Consider the following 16,964-nt stretch of genomic DNA (forward strand, 5'->3'; position numbering starts at 1 on the left):
AAAAAATGAAGGTCACTCAACTGATTTTAATTGTTACTTCTCAGCTTCTCAATATCTGGTTAAAATATTAAATCCTTAGTATTTTCTTACTATAACTTCTGTGAAATGTTGACAGGTAACCTATATTTGACCTGCTCTAGACCACTGCTTGTTCATAAAGCAAGTGTTCCAACTTTACCCGGATATACTGAGAGAAAGTAAACAAATGTAAATCTTGAGAACAAGACCACAAAGATAACACTCTATGAAAAGTAATACATGGAGGCTGAAATATGCTATTAACCACAAAGGCTCGATACACGTAACATACATCGCTCTGGAAACGGTGCTGTGGTTTAGTTACGTTTTAATATGTACAAAAGTGGTATTTCAGTTATTGGAAAAAAGGAACACAATCTTCAAATTCTCAACCACAAGAAAACAAAGGTGACAAGTTGATAAAAGAGGTGTCAAAGCACACAAATGTTTCTTCAAATATTTAGCTTCAAGGCATGGTGTAGTAAGTCTTAGAAAAATTCACTTTTCTGTACTATTACACAAATTACGATTAACAGAAGAGTGGAAAATGAAGTCTTAGAACGTATTTGAACTTCCAGTAAGAGGTACATGGCTTTTAGTTATGTAATTATTTAGCACTGTGCTCTCTCCTCCCTCGTTCTTTCTCCCATCACCACATTTTTGTTTTATTTTCCTACATAGATGGAGTTGTTACCCTGGATTTCAAGAGACGAAATTTTAAGCTACTCAGGTAGCTACTTAACAATGTCCCCTGGGAATCTGCTTTTGAGGGCTTAGGGGTCCATAAGTGCTGGTCAGCTTTTAATGACCACGTTTTAATAGCAGAGGAGCAGGCAATCCTACAGAATCTTAAGATGACCAGCTTGGCTGAATGGGGAACTGCTCATGGAGCTCAGGAGGAAAAAGAAATTGTATGATCTCTGGAAGCAAGGCCAGATTTTGCAGGAAGATTACAGAGTCATGATTCGCTGGGAGAAGACACAAAAGGCTAAAGGTGAACTAGAGTCAAAACTGGCTGATGTTGTTTCAGAAGACAAGAAGGGCTTTTTTAAGTATGCTAATTGCAAGTAGAGGTCTAAGGAAAACATTGGACCAATAGTTGAAGACAGTCACCTGACTAAAACGAATGAGAAAAAGCAGAGGCATTATTTTTTGTTTGGTTTGGGCTGTCTTGTTTAGTTTTAGTTTTTCCCCCCCTCAGTCTTTAATAACACTGATAAACCTTGGGATGTTCAGTTGTTTGAGTCAGAGGATCTCAGGTGCAGGAACAATGACTTACCATTTGTGGACATGGAAATTGTAAGGGGCCAGCTGTATCAGCCAAATTTTCACAAGTCCATGGGGCCTGATGGGATTCACCCCAGAGCACTGAAGGAGCTGGCAGATGTTACAGTAGGACTCCCCTCAATGACCTACCAGAGGTCTCTGGAGGTCCCTGGTGACTGGAAGCCGGCCAACACTACTCAAATTCACAAGAAGGGCATGAGGGAAGACCAAGAAAACTACAGACCTGTTAGTCTAACCTCAGTACCTGGAAAAATTACAGAGAAGATCATACTGGATGTGATAGAAAGATAGTTAAAGAACAATACAATCATCGGGCACAGTCGAGATGGGTTCACAAATGGAAAGTCCTGTTTAACTAACTAATATCCTTCTACAATAGGGTCACCTGCCTAGTGGATGAAGGGAAGGTGATGCATGTAGTTTTCCTGAATTTTAATAAGGCTTTTGATACTGTCCCTCATAGCATCCTTCTTGTCAAGTTGTGCAACTATGAGATGAGAAGGTATCTGGTACTCTGGGTGAAGAAATAGCTGGAGGGAGCTACATCTGCCTGGTTAGCCCTCACCAGTGGTGTTCCTCAGGGCTAATTCTAGGGCCTGTTTTGTTCAGTATTTTTACCAATGATCTGCATGCAGGAGTTGAATGCACTGTTAGCAAACCTGCCAATGATACTGAACTGGGAGGTGCTGTTGACTCTCAAGGCATGACAGGCCTTGCAGGGGAATCTAGATAGACTGGAGCACTAGGTAATGATTAATGGGATGAAATTTAACAAGTCCAAATGCCAGATTCTGCACCTGGGATGGAGGATCACTAAGCACAAGTATAAACCAGGAGAGGACTTGCACAGGAATGCGACACTCTGAAGTACTTGTGAATGCTGAGCAACCAACCAGAACTGAAAATAACCTACCAAGTCACTCCTCCACAGCATCATAAAAGACTTAATCTAATTCTCCACTCTTCTATCCAAAGATGATTTTTAACATGTTCCAGCTCTGAGACTACAAAGGAACAAGCAGAAAACAAGCTTTTCTCATGAAAAGACAACTTTCTTCACAAACTGTATCACCATATAAACAACCGTACCAGCCAACATGGTAAGATCTCTGATGGCACTACAAGTTGGCCTTGATCACTTACAGGAATGAGTTTACACATACCATCATCTCATCCTTTTCATTCTCACTTTTAACAACTTTGTTTTAGTAATCAAGTTAGTCAAGCACTATCTCCCTCTCTAATCTTTCACTCCACTCCATGTTTAACAGGCCAAGAGTTATCCCCCTTTTTCTAAGGGATGACACCTTATTACAACTTCTACCGCTTCCCTTATTCTCTACAGACACCAGCCATCTTGTCTCTCAAGTGGTCTAATGGATATGTAGTCAAGTAAAACGTAAGTTCTTCTCAGCTTGTGTTTATTTTTGAGGTTTTCTGGTTCTACTTTAAAGCCAGAGAAAGCCTGAAAGCTCATCTCCTTTCCCTAATGACACCGGTTATTTTCACAGAAGACTATCTCTCCATCTGCAAACCTTGCCTAATCAATCTGAGTGACCAAGGACCTTACTCTTCAGCTCATTTAGCAACAGCACACAAAAAATCAGTGCAAGCAACAGCAGCTTGAGATGCAGAAGGGAGTGCTCAGCACTGCAACAGTTCAGACCAAAGGACCTCAAAACGGGCACAGAAAATGGATCAGCTTATGATACTTTTTACACCTTGGCCAGACAATTCTAGTCCTTCAGGTTTGTTATCTGCCCTGAATGCCCCTCTCCAACCAATCAATTGGTCTTCATCGTCCTGCTCACAGCTCCTTTACTCCGGTTGTCCACCTGACTTTGAATGGTTTCTTCTCCAGCCAGTGCAGAGTCAGAGCCTTGGGACACCCCAGCCTCATTTCACTCCAGCATCAAGACTACAGACCACAGAGAACATTGCAGATTTTCAAAGTGCTACAGTATAACCTTCATAGATGCTATTTCTGCATATTGCCAGTTAAAATGTCATAATACTTTACGTGAATACTGTTTTACTTAACCCATCATGAAGCACTAATTTTTTTAAACATGTTACACTATGTTCCATGCTGTTCAACAGGCACAACCAGAGGACAATAATAGTGGCTAGTGCCACAATCTTTAAACATAAAATTCCTTCTAATTTATAATAAAAACAAATGCAGCAATGCTCAAGGTGCAAATTCAAACAGTGAGAAACAAAGGGTGGAAAAAGTGAGAAGAAAATGCATCTGCAATTCATGCCATGATGCACAGGACACACAACAAGTTCTAATTTGCCTCCAGCTCAAATGCAGCAACTTCCACCAACAGTTAGCTCCATTCAGCTTGCCTTGTAAAACAGCAATACTGGCTCACAGAACGGCAACAGAAACATCAGCAAGAACATTTTTTTTTCACAGAAATAAAGAAATTGAGTTGTGTATGTGCATTGTAGAACAACATAAGAGGAACTTGAGACATCATCTCTATGTCCAGAGAATAAAAGGCAAAAGGTAGGCCAGTCAGATTTACACTTTTTTAAGAGTACTAAAACAAACTAAACATGCCTAGATTTTTAGAAAAAAGAACTCCAATCTTGGAAGCAAAGGTAGGAGTAAGGCAGAGGTAAAAGCAAACACAAGCATGACCACAGGGTGATCTAGAAGTTGAGCATTTAATAGAGAACAGATATGGGAATGCAACCACACAGTTTATTTCAGCAAGCTCACACTTTCATCAGTTTAGAAACAACATACATAACTCAGAGAAATGTGAATATTTGTTCATATACTAACAATTCAGGCTAACTATTTCTGCCATATTGGTGGCAAAGACCTCAGCATGTGGTATGTGTGTATACATACATACTCAATTGTGAAATTATATTAACTAATGTATTTAAGTTTTGGAGACATTTACATCTTCAGCAGACTTGCACAGCAGACAGGAAGGAAGTACTTGTGAGAGGAAATTAAAAACCAAATGCCACTGAAAGACTTTTGTTTTACTGCAAATGTCTGCTGCTTGGTTTCAGGCTGCTGAGAAATAAGGTTTTAAGAGGAACAACTGCACCTAGTTGCATCTTCTAAGACTAAGAAAGAAAACTCACAGAACTAACCCAGTAGTTGCACACAATATATGATAGAATTCGGCTTCCAAAACATCCATCAAACCAGAAAGCGCTTGTATCTACAAGACAAGGCTAATTTGTCTTGTTTTGTACATTGACTTCCCCAAGACAAAAACACCACACTGAACATCTTTCACAAATCTCAGCAGGGTCAGAGACATGCAAACCAAGAAAGATTTCTGTATTACCTTGAAACTAGACGAAATTGCTCACTCTGTAACCATCCCTGAACAATACCACCTATGGAAAGTACTCATGAAATATGAGTTTGAAGCAGCCATATGTTCAATGAAACCTATTTTTAAAGCATATACAGAAGGACTGCATTTTTTTATACATATGAAGATGTCCCATCTGTTCATTAAGCCTCAGCAATGCATCACCCAACAGTAAAAATTTAAAGAACTGGAGAATGGGACATTTCCAAGACATAAAAATGAGTAAGCCTTTAAACTGATATTTATACCTTGTACAACATCGAAGTTCTGGCAGAGGCCATGAGGCATTACTGCATACACAGAGGCATTCGTCAGCACTGCTGACAGAAGCAGAATTTAACTGGACGTGCAATAATGCATATAACAGACCAGGTCCTGATGAGTCCACAATGCAGACTCTATGGCACAGCCATCTGAGACAACAGCAACTTAACCACAGAGTTCATTCAAGTTGCATGTGCCTGTTAAACATCATTTAGGCACCAAAATATGGATTGAAAGCACAAATTGAAAGCTTCAAATGACAAACTGTGGGGAAAAAAAAAAAAAAGTAAAAATATATTTTTGAAAGGCTGCTTCTTTTTTGCACCTAGAAAGTGTAGCAGCTTTGGTGACTTCACATACATTAAAAGGTGATTCTCCTTAGTTTTCACCACCACTGAAGAAGACAAGGAAAACAAGATCAGACAAATCTGTACTACCCAAGAAAGCTTCTGCAGGACAGGAATACACATGGGAAAAAAAAATGACATGAAGGTTGCCCATACCCTGGAAAATAGATACAGAGTAACAAGTCTATGCTAAGAGTGCAAAATACCATATAAAAATAATTTAGCCTAATTCTTAAAGCTGTATTTCCTTACACAGTGGACCTTTTTGAAGTGAGGCTCTGAACAATCAATCTGTTCTGAATCAAACAAAATTGCCCTGCATTAAAGCAGAGAACAGCCACCTAGGGACTAGAATTTAGCTAGGAGTACTGCCCGGAACTGCAGGACAGAAATTCAGCAGGCAGAGGATGGTGCCCAGTACAGGCTGCAGGTGCACCAAGTGTGTGTCATGGGGACAAATGGGGGACAACTGTCAGGGAGGGGGCTCCATCCACTGCCATGTTCCCCCTCGGGGCAGCACACCTGGGTCAGCATGCATCCATCTCTACCAGGTGCTTCTGGCAGGTCATGCACAAAACAACCCAGCTCTGTTCTTGTCAGACCACTGGAGGGGAGACTGCCTGTGGGCTGGAGTTCGACAGAGCAGCAAACACCAAGCAGCAAGGTGCTCAATGAAGAATGTTGTTCCTGATACCTGCCTGGCCTTCTTCTAAGTGGCAGCAGTCACACAGCATATGTGCAGAGGTTTGCACATGCTTGCCTTCACTTGCTTTTATTTATCCCTCCAAGAGAAATCCAGGACATACACTTCTTGTATAATGCTGCTCCTATAACTTGATGGTACTTCCTTAACAAAGCCATAAAGAACAAGCTTAAAATAGTGCACCTAACAGCAATTATATGCAGAAGGTTCTATCAAAAGTTCTCAAAAGATCTTCAATTCAAAAAAGAAACCACATTCAATTTACAAATGAAGGGAGTACAAAGACTAGACATAAAATTTAAAGCTATTAATTTTTAGATATCTAGGGAAATGAACTTAAATGATTTCACAGGAATCAGAAATAAAAACTATACACAGTACTTAGTACATTTTTACAGCTTCTATTTACAACAGGTTTTTATCTTTTCAGGGCTCAGAGGTTTGACATTGTTCCACAGAGCTTTTAAAATTGTTCTTTATGACAAAAATCTCTTCAAGGTGGTATGCTGTACTGAGAGAAGAGGTAGACCTAGATCACCATCTTAAAAAAAAAATATCACAATAAGCTGCACAAGACAGACATTTTAAAAACTGCTGTCATAGTAGAAGCTAAATACTGCTTTATCTATTTTAAGACTTCGATTTTGTTATAGCTGAGAAGTCATTATAACAGATGATATCTAAATACAGGACTTTATAATCTGTTTTTATTTGCAGCTGGACAGATAACTTCTATGACTGCCAATAATCTGAACCATAAAAGAAAAAATCAAGACCACTAGGATCATCACACACAACAAGAAGTCAGCAGCAAAAATGAAGTACATATCTCCTTGGAAACCTGGCTTTCAATGTGCAAGAAATACCCGAACTGCTGTCAGAGTCTCCAAATCTTCTCCTACTATTAGAATTTTGATTGGGGACCTCCTTGTCCAGGATACTTAAACGCAGACTTGTTAGTAACAGAACCAGTTTTACAAAATGTTCCTGAAAAGATGAATCAGTTTTGTAAGCTGTCCCTGAAAGGATGTTCAAGCATATCGTGTTCGAGTACACTCTTATGTTAACAACCTAGCTTTTATACGCATAGAGTGAGGAGAAGTACATGCAGTATTTCCGGAGATTGAGCAAGTCAGCAGTTATCTAGCTATAGACAGAGTACACCTGTGCAATACCGTGAATACCCCCCGATAGGACCACCAGAGGACACTGCACATGATCAAAATAGTTCCAAGATGTTGCAATCGATGTTGCAATCAATGTTGAGTAACCGTTACGTATCTTAATGAATATATGAATATGTATGTGAATGGACTGTATAAATACTGTGTAACTTAAACTGACCAGCGAAGCCAGCTTTGGGTGCGAACCCCTGGTTTCCCAGCGCTGAAATAAAGCACCGCATATAACTACGCCCGTGGTTATGTGTCCTGATTGCTAACAGACTGAGAGTTCCCATCAGCAAGTGTGGAGCTTCACTGATGAGTCACAGGCCTATCTATGAAAATATGTTAAGCATAAGAAACACAGAGGGTGTTCAGCGATTGAGACAACAGCTGCTAGGTTGTCTGGTCTTTCCATGGAAAATTGCGTCCTACAACAGAAGGTGAAGATAGCTGGGAATTTCCTCATTACACACTCAGCCTTGAGATATGTATTACACTATTGGCACACTGAAAGTCCTACTAAGACTTAAGAAATAAAATCACTGCACATGAAAGCATCATAAAAATGCTTCAGAATTCCCCTTCTACTTTCATCCCTCCACTGTAAACCAGCACATCTGCTTGCAATGTAATGATGAAGTAAGGACATAGTATTAGTTCGCCACTACAGATATAATCAGCATTTTCATTCAGCTAGAACACAGTAGTATCTATTAGAATTATCTTCATCATGTTTCTGTTCACTAAAACCCTAAGTTTTTCCTTAAATGATGAAGTCTCTGAAAGGTATGGTTATATAAAGAGGCTGCAGCCAACCTGAGTGCAAGTCACCAGGAAAACTCTGTGTTTTCAAAATATAACGCAAAACTATATTCTGCTCCTTTCACCTGAGGGCTTGCTGCACTCAAAAATGAGCTTTTTGCTTCTAGGCAGCTGGCTACCTCAACTACACCACCATATTGTTCTATACTCTTACACCAAGGTAACTGTTGTGCTGGACTAGGCTGGATTATGGCAGGTTTGTTTCATGAGTGATTTACTGGTGTTTTTACCTTAAAAATGCAACATAAAAGTAGCATATTCTATCAGCAATAAAAGCATGCCCTTAAAATAGGTGAAATCAGACCTCAAAAGACTGTATTTAACATATCAAGCCTCCTTACTGCTCAAATGTGAAAATAAGGAGTTTCCATGCAAGGTTTACTGGTTAACAATCATCCACCATCTTGAATAAACTGGATACTCAGGATGCAAACTACCAAAGGACAAGTTAGCAGGCAGATTACCATTTTCACTGCTCCTAGTCCATGTCAGGTAAACTTAAGCAGACTTCCAAAGTCCCATACAGTGTGGGCTGTCCCCAAGGGCAACAGAGTTCCATCACTCCACTTGGGCATGGATCTAGACTGCACAAAGTCCCAGCAAATCTGCATTATGCATTTGCAGAATCGGAGGAACCTGGACACATAATGGATGTTTCTGCAAGCAGCATTTTAGGTAAATTGATCTTGCTGTGGGGGTAAATCTCAGGACAGTACCACTTAATTGAACTAATGTGTGGACTGCTGTGCTTTCAGCTTCAAGCTCATGAATAGTACAGCATGCCGCACTCTACATATAGCTCTCAATGTTCTTAAAAATTAAGTGCATGCTCCCTTTTGACCTGAGCTGTAAGACAGCAATTTCTGGTTTTAATGATCTGTTGCAGTTTATTTATAAAAACTCTGCGCAGAGACAAAACTCAGATGCTCTTTCCTGGCAGGACACCCATCCTTCCCCATCTGTGCTTGGCTGAAAGGTGCTCCCACACCTGTGGTCGTGATCCCAATGCCTTCTTTGGACGCTCTGGTCTTGCACTCCCCACTTTTACTATGAAATTCCCAGTTTCTCTGCTTTTTTAGGCATACACATGTATAAAGCACAGTGGAGCAGGCCTGTTCTATGCACATCCCACTCCTGCTTTACACGATAAAATGCACAAACACCTGAAATAACAGCTGGTATCAGCCACCTCATCCTAAAGGACTTCAACCGCTTATCACAGCTGCCATAAAGTCGGGGGTTACGCCTGTCACAAGAACCAGGCAGGTCTCAAAACGCACTGGCGGTGCTGTTACCAGAAGTGCTTTGCACGCCACCAGACCGCTTCCACGGCAGCCCCAGAGAGCGGCACCGCCACCAGCTCCCCCCGGCGGAACAACACGGCGCAGCCCCCAGGGGGCGGCTGCGGAGCCGAACAAAGCGGGACTCGGTTCTCTCACCGCCGCCTGCCTGCTCGTTCCCCAGGGACAAACGGGTTCCCCCGCTTCCTCTCCGCCCCCCGCGCCGGACGGCTGCAGGGCATCCGGAGGCCCCACCGCGGCCCCGGCGGCGCTCGGTCACGAACGACTCCGCGACAGGCGCAGTGGTGCGGCACCAGCCCCTCCGCGCCCCTCAGGAGACCCGCGCGGCGCGGCTGTCCCGTCCGCCCAGCCCAGCCCAGCGCGTTACCTGCGGGCGGCTGCTCGCCGCGGGACGCCGCGCTCCGGCGAGACACTAGCAGCGCCTCGAGCACCAGCAGGGCCAGCGCCACCCACATGGCGCCCGGCGGCGGTGTCCGGGGACCACCGCAGGCCGCGGTGCCTCGCCGCGATCCGCTCCGCTCAGCTCCGCTCCGGCGCCTGCGCGTTGCGCTCCCTACGGGCACGGCGGGAAGGGGCAGGCAGCCCCGGCCCCGCCCTGACCGGGAAGCCGCGCAGTGCGGGGGCAGGCTGCGGCGCCGGGGGTCACTGCCGGGCAGCGGTGGCGTTACGGCGGTGGGGGTGGGTGAGGGTTGTTTTGGAGCTGGGGTAAAGCTGCCCGCGCAGGGGAGGAGGCCGGAGGTGCGGAGCCGGGGTGGGCTGCAGCCTGGCGGCGTCCCGGGGACCGCGGCGGCGGGGGGGGCGTTGGCCGCCGCGGGGGCCTGGCTGTGTTAATTTTGTGGTTTTTGTTTTGAAGTGCCGATACGGTGTCAAACCGGTCAGTCACAAGCGCCTGAAGAAGCCTCATCCTCCTGTTTGTCACGTTGGGACCTCTCTCTATTCTAATTTCTGAAAAAAAAACCAAAACACCCACGAAGTGTTCATCCTGTGGAGTCTTTCAGAAACAGTACTTTGAGCTTCTGCCTGCACAGGAATCCTAATTTATGCTGAGAGATTTTATTCTTTCATGCAATAAACCTGAAGTTATATGCACTTCAAAAAAATTGAAGGAAGTGCTGCCAAAAAAGGCAGAGATTGCAGCTTTTTTCACCTTCCTGTTTCTGTGTCTCCCACCCAGCGTCCCAATGCCAGATAATTCTGCACCTTAACCATTCAATCTCAAGGCCACCCTGGGGCAGATGAGGACACAAAGGGCACAGAAGAAACCTTCTGCTACACCTCAGCTGTAAGGAGGATATAGCAACCTTTTAAGCTACTGACAGAAATTCTGCAGAGAACCCTTTTTCCAGACCTGAATTAGAGGCAGCTTGAGCAATCCTTAACACCCACAATTCTTCCCAGCCTTTCAAAGAGACAGGAAAGAGGAAACAGAGCTGCTGGTCAGAGTCATTATGCTTCATCTTTATCATGACTCTATTGGGAAACGTAACTTCAGCTGCTCCCTTACCTCTATTTTCTATCCCAGACTTTGCCCCATTTCTTGGAGAAAACTGTGGGTGATTTGCCTTTTTTTGCCATTTGCCATCTGCAGAGCAGGGGAGACGACAGGACTGGATGTGTGGGAGGGAATGAGTAGTGAGGAGAGGGGAGATTGTAAGCCAGCCCCCCTGCTGAAGAAAAGGCCCCACTGGTACAGCTTCAGAGATGGTGATGTTCCCATAAGGTGATGGGGTGGTGCTGTGAAGGTTAGGGTCCATGTGGGTTAGAAAGCCAGCATCTCCTCACAGCTGCCCTAAGGCTGAAGAAATTGGATTGTGAAACTACAGTCACATTATGTAGTAACATTATGCTCACTGACTGACCTTTGTGTTTAATGAAGATGCAGTAATGAGCTTCATAACCAACAAATGCTGTCTTGATTGAAAGACTGGCTGCTCACTGGCACGTTGCTGAATGGTTTCATGCTTGCATGATTTTTTCTAATGCATAATACATTTTCTAGCACGTAACAATAGGAAGAGAGGAAATGGCCTCAAGCTCTGCCAGAGGAGGTTTAGATTTGGTATAAGGAAAAATTTCTTCACCAAAAGGGTTGTCAAGCACTAGAACCAGGAAGTGGTTGGTTGAGTCATCATCCCTGGAGGTATTTAAAAGATGTGCAGATGTGGCACTTAGGGACATGGTTTAGTGGTGGACTTGGCAGTGTTACTTTGGCAGTTGGACTTGATGATCTCAAGGGTCTTTTCCAACCTAAATGATCCTATGATTGAAATGTTATTTTACACAAAAGTGAGAACAAGGAATCAGCAGTCCTGGGTGGAAGTCAGGTATTCTGACAGTCATATCAAGAGCTGACAGTGTGCCCAAAGTAGGTGTGTCACACCACCAGAACTGAGTAAGGTTACGTTTTCTTATGGCAATACTGCACAGACTTGACAGAACCTTATGAACAGTGAAGACAATGGACAAAAATTACATCAGCCCTGTACAGAGAAATTAAAGAAATGTAATTCTGGTTGTGGCAGCTCTCCCTGCACACCTTCTGCCTGTGCCACCAGAACCCCTGAACGCAGATCTTGGCCAGGGCTGCTCTCCCTTTGGTGCCAGTGGAGTCCATCCCCACCCGAACTTGCTAAAATCTTTCCTTGTCTTGAAATGTTAAACAGTGGAAAAAAGAAAAAAGAATGGCCATTATCATGTAAAGTATCTTGTGTCTTCTTCCTTTGCACTCATTTTCCTGCTCAGCCCAAGTGGTGATCACGTGCCTCCCTGTGAGAAAGATCTTGACAAGATAACCTGTCACATCATGGGACTAGTTCTCATAGCCTTTTGCTTGCTTGGTTGTTTGCTTGTTTGTTTTGCAGGTATCACTTAATTGTCTCACAGAGTTATTGTGCCTTCGTGTATATGTGCAGTAGCACTCCTTGGGGTTTTGCTGTCCTTGCAGACATGGGTACAGGAGGATTTCCACCTCACTTCTACTCACTTCCTCCTTCAGCTACTTTTCTGATTCATCATGACAGTCATTGCAGTTACCTACATGCTTTCTCGCAAATCAAGCTATGTTCCGGACCTTCAGGGTTTTGGCTTTGAAATATCGCCCAAGGTATTTTGAAACAGAAAGCTAGATACAGTATCAGTGTTGTAACAAGTTTGGAGCCCCTATGAGGCTGTACGAGAACACCCTTAGGAAAAGCATGTTTCAGAGGTAAATGCCACCTTTTCTTTACATGCTATCAGAAAGAGAAATCACAGACAAAAATAAGTTCTCCTTAACCAGACCTTTCCCTAGTGATTCAAAGCACTATCTGTGTTCACCTTCAAAAGGTACAAATTATGAGAAGTGCCTCCTCCTCCCCTCCTGCCCCACCCCCCCCCCAAAAAAAAAAAAAGTGCTCAGTGATCATTTAGCTTCTATACATCCCATGAATCTGTCAGGAAGTTTAGTGATCTTCTCATACAGACTTAGGGTAAAAATACACATTTTGATTTTCCAGGAGCATCATTCCTAACTCTCTAGCAGTCATAAATTTCTGCCCACTTGGATACTTCTCAACTACCCATTCTTTCAAAATTCACAGTTCCAGGAACCAGAGAGCTGAAGCAATGAGACCTGAAGCAGTCTAAGCTGTGCTTTTATCAGGGACTTCTCTCACTCATTCCAGAAGAGAAAGAAAATGTCCCACTAACTGGTAAATTATCTGTATCCTAGATTTAAAGCTCTTTTAAATGCCCATGCTGCATATCCTGTAATTATGCTTGCACTGAATCCTGAAGGAAGTAGGTAAATAATGCACCATGGAAACAGTGGTATCACCAAATGCTGTTATCCATCTAGCGACAGCTGACAAGGATGGTCACCTCTGCAGTAGAACAGCAGCAATGAGCACTGCTTGGAAGTCAACCACCAAGTCAAAGACAACAGGTTTATTTGATGCTGAGGAAGGTACCTGCTTGAACCATGAGGTAAAAGAGAACAAAGAGAGAAAGGTAGCAAGTATATCTCAAGAAGACAGGGTTGTGAGCTGATGAGCAAGTCTCTAAAAGGCTGCAGTGTTTCCAGGGTAGCAGCTGCTCCGCTGTAGCTGCTGTGTTGGCAGATGATCTCTCATGCTCTGTGACTTGTGTTGGTCTTGTGCATGGGTGATCTGATATGCACCATGAGACAAAACTAGCCCCATGGACAGCGATTCAGGACCTGCTTCTGCATGACAGCGGTCTGCTCTCAGGCTGGGAGGGGTACTGTGGTGGCTTGGGATAGAAAGGAGAGCCATTAACCTTCATCAGTAAGAGGAGAGGACCTAAGTTTAGTTGGAGCTCTGAATGAAGTAAAAGCGGAAAACCGAGGAGCTTCTCACTTTCTTAAATATATTTGAACATTCTGAGACCCTTAAGAAAAGAGAAAGCTGGAGACAGTTGCTGCAATTGGGAGGTTGGCTTTTTGGTTTGGTTATTTTTTCTCCTAATACTGTAGTCTTTTGTGCTTTATAGATGAAGTTATAGTGCAAACCTTACTGACTGTTAGTGTGATTGCAGGTCCCCTCCCAAGATACAGGTATGAGTAAAAGGCTTACCACCTTGCTTGGCAGTGGTAATAGCACTGATACAGAAATGTGACTAAACTACTCTTTTGGTTAAGAGGCAAGGAAAGGGTATCTAAGCACGTCCTTCCCTGAGCAAGGGAAAGACAAACGTGATAAACAAAATAGTGATTCAGTCAAAAGTTCTGTGCAAGGTGATTGTGAACTTCTGTATAATTACATCTGGCCTAGACCTCATAAGAGTTAAAGCATAGACCAGGAAGATCATCCCTTCTATGACTTTCTGGAAAAGAGTGCCATTGATCTAGATACAATTTGCTTTTTGGATAAAGAGTGCCACCTCATAAAACAGGCTAGCAATATAATCAGTCTCAGAAGAAAATATGTTGGGTCTTTTGTTCTCTTTCAGTAATCCAATGTCTCTGTCAGATGTGGAAAGTCCCATGCAAAATAATTGCCAAAGATTAGTTACATTTTAGAGATAATGCATATAGTGCCTTTAAAGACACATAGTTATTTTATTATGCAAATAAATCTTCTACAGACCACACTGTTGTTTGTCAGACTACTGGGGACAAACTAAAGAATAGAAATTGCCTGTTCTGTTGAATGTTATGAATTTCTAAAATACATTTTCATAGCATGAACAAAGTATCCTAATGGGAGATACTGCAATTCTGCGTGGTACCTAGTGATTAAAAATTCATATCAGAACCATCATGTATAGTCAGGACAGCATTAATTAATTCAATCCAAATTCAGTAAAATTTTTTGTAAATCTATGTAGGGACTATTCAAAAGCAAAATGGTATTATAAATAATGAGGAGGTCTGAGAATGGGCACAGATACTTTCAACAATACACATAATACAGAATAAGATATTTTATGGGGGAAAAAAAAAAAAAGAAGAACCTAACTTTCAGGTATTTTTTAATCCTCATGATTAGGTGGATTCTGACTGAAATTTGTGTTTGCTCATAATATTTGTTGTTATCATACTGATACACCTACTTCATCAGAGGCCCTTTTTTATTTTAAAGTAATCTAATAAACATTTCCTAGTGAGAGGAAAGTATGCAATATATTTTCTTTGGCAACAACCACAAGAACATGATATCTGACTGGTTGTGCAATGTATATGGACTACTGAGCCAAGCAGCAAGTGTGTGACTCGTATTTGCCATCTAAAGCACTTGTTTTGCCTAGTGAAGATGTCATAGGAGACAGGATGCGAGGATGGAACTTGGGAATCAGCAACATAAATCCATAGGAAGCCAGGCCTCATTAGTTCTGCTGCTCACAGAAAAAAAAAATAATTTATGAGAATATGTGTTTCCAGAGACAAGTTCTATTCTCTGGAAATGGAGGATGCCAAAGAAACTGTAGTTGAAACGAGTACCAGAAAAAGAAAGTGTAGTCAAACGAGGCCCGGGGGGGAAGCCAGTGTGTGTACTGATAACAGCCAAGCTTTTGTTTCTTTTTCACAAACATCTGAAGAGAACTAAACAAACACTGCAATAGATCACCTGGAGTTGATTAGCAACAAGAAGAGGAAGCTAAGGATTGCCAGGTGCCCACTTGTACATAATGTTATGCTGTTACCCTTCAGCAGACGCGAGATGGGGTAGGGGTCAGTTCAGAATCCCACAAGGAACGTGATCAGTCCTGAGCCAGGTTACTGCTGGGCTTGCCCATGGACATGTGTTGCTGAGAGATGTCTCAGAGAAATCTCAGATGGCAGAGCCTAGTTTTCAGGGTATTTTTAGAAATGTTTTACATTTGCACCTGTCTTGCCAAATTTATCAACAATACTGTATCACATTAACTCTTTGTTAAATATAATTTTTTGGTGTTATGCTTCTGCTGTTTAAAGAGAATTACAGCACATTTTATAAATAAATGGTGGGTCAGGAAACTGGCTAGAAAACATGACATTTGCATTCCAGTGCATTTGACTCAGTAGAACAAACTTCTATAGATAGAACAACGGATTTGAAAACCATGTTGGAGAGCAGCTGACCACACCATGGACTATTTCACAATTTGGTTCCCTAAACATCCTGTTCCCAAACCAAAACAGAACTCTGGCATTTGGGCAAATCTTTGAACTTACACTGTGAATATATTGGAATCAGAACTACCCACATCAGAAAATCATAATTGTTCTTTGTTCTCATCCAAGGCATTTGTTTTTACAGAGGTCAACCAGGAATGAAAAAAAAAATAATCCCAAACTTCAGATATCTTAGATAAGAAATGCACCTTTGAGCTTCTTTGTTTCAGTATAAGTATTCAGTATTTGGGTACGTGCATCCATAAAAACACATGCAGGTCCACAAGCATACAGAACAGGTAATAGAAAAGCAATCATTCTTGGTGTGTTGCTCTTAATTACCAAGACAACGAAACTTCTCTACAGGTGGTGGACACAACTGCAGTCCTGCATGGAGGGCATGCGTGCTTTTTATAGCTGAAGCAGCAGAAGCTGCTGTTCAAACACAGGCCACTACGAAGGTCAGGAGCTGAGCCTGGTGAACATGGTAGCTAGAGATGTGTGGCTATGAGCTATCCTTGTAGAAACAAGGCTCAGAAGCACGTGGAGAACAGGAAGGAAAGGCAGAAAACAAACAAACAAAACCGAACTATGAGCAGAAGAAAGAGTTAATAAGAAAAAAACAAAACAAAACAAAAAACAACAAACCTTGAAGAACAGAAACATGTTAATATGTTTTGGAAAAAGCTTGAAGATCTTAGAAAAGCCATTTCTTCTTCTTGCTTGTTTCTTACGGTGTTCACGTTCTGTTAGTAAAGAAACCATGATTCAGTGTCAAATTTTGCTCATAAAGGAAACCAAAATCACTGTAAGTTTCCACAAGCTAGAATCAAAAGGAATAATAGCATGTTCATTAAATAACAGTAGATATTAGATAAACAATGAAGACCTGAGATAGCCCTTCAGACACAGTGGATCTTGTTAATATAAAGTAAATGTCAACTTTGCTTTTACTTTACAGATCAAGGAGAAAGCTTTTCTTTTCCTATTGGTGTCAAAACACCTATAGTATGGTAAGAAGAAAAACATGTTTTTTTTTAAAAAAATCCCCTTTTTTTCTCCTAATTCTATGCATTTGAACAAAATTCAATGAATCTTAAGACATCTAATGAAA

The 16,964-nt window shown here is 42.2% G+C and overlaps 1 protein-coding gene across 2 annotated transcripts in view; it reads right to left on the reverse strand.

Annotated features, from left to right (window-relative positions):
* The window catches only part of IFNGR1 (interferon gamma receptor 1), a 30,330-nt gene extending 20,545 nt beyond the window's left edge, over positions 1-9,785 (reverse strand). For both annotated transcript variants that reach the window (XM_080341380.1, XM_080341379.1), the window contains exon 1: positions 9,626-9,785. In XM_080341380.1, coding sequence (XP_080197506.1) covers positions 9,626-9,713 — 88 coding nt within the window. In that variant the 5' untranslated portion in view covers positions 9,714-9,785. The remainder of the gene's footprint in view (positions 1-9,625) is intronic.
* Between the last annotated feature and the right edge of the window lie 7,179 nt (positions 9,786-16,964).

This window comes from Nesoenas mayeri, assembly GCF_963082525.1.
Source record: "Nesoenas mayeri genome assembly, chromosome: 3".
NCBI lineage: Eukaryota > Metazoa > Chordata > Aves > Columbiformes > Columbidae > Nesoenas > Nesoenas mayeri.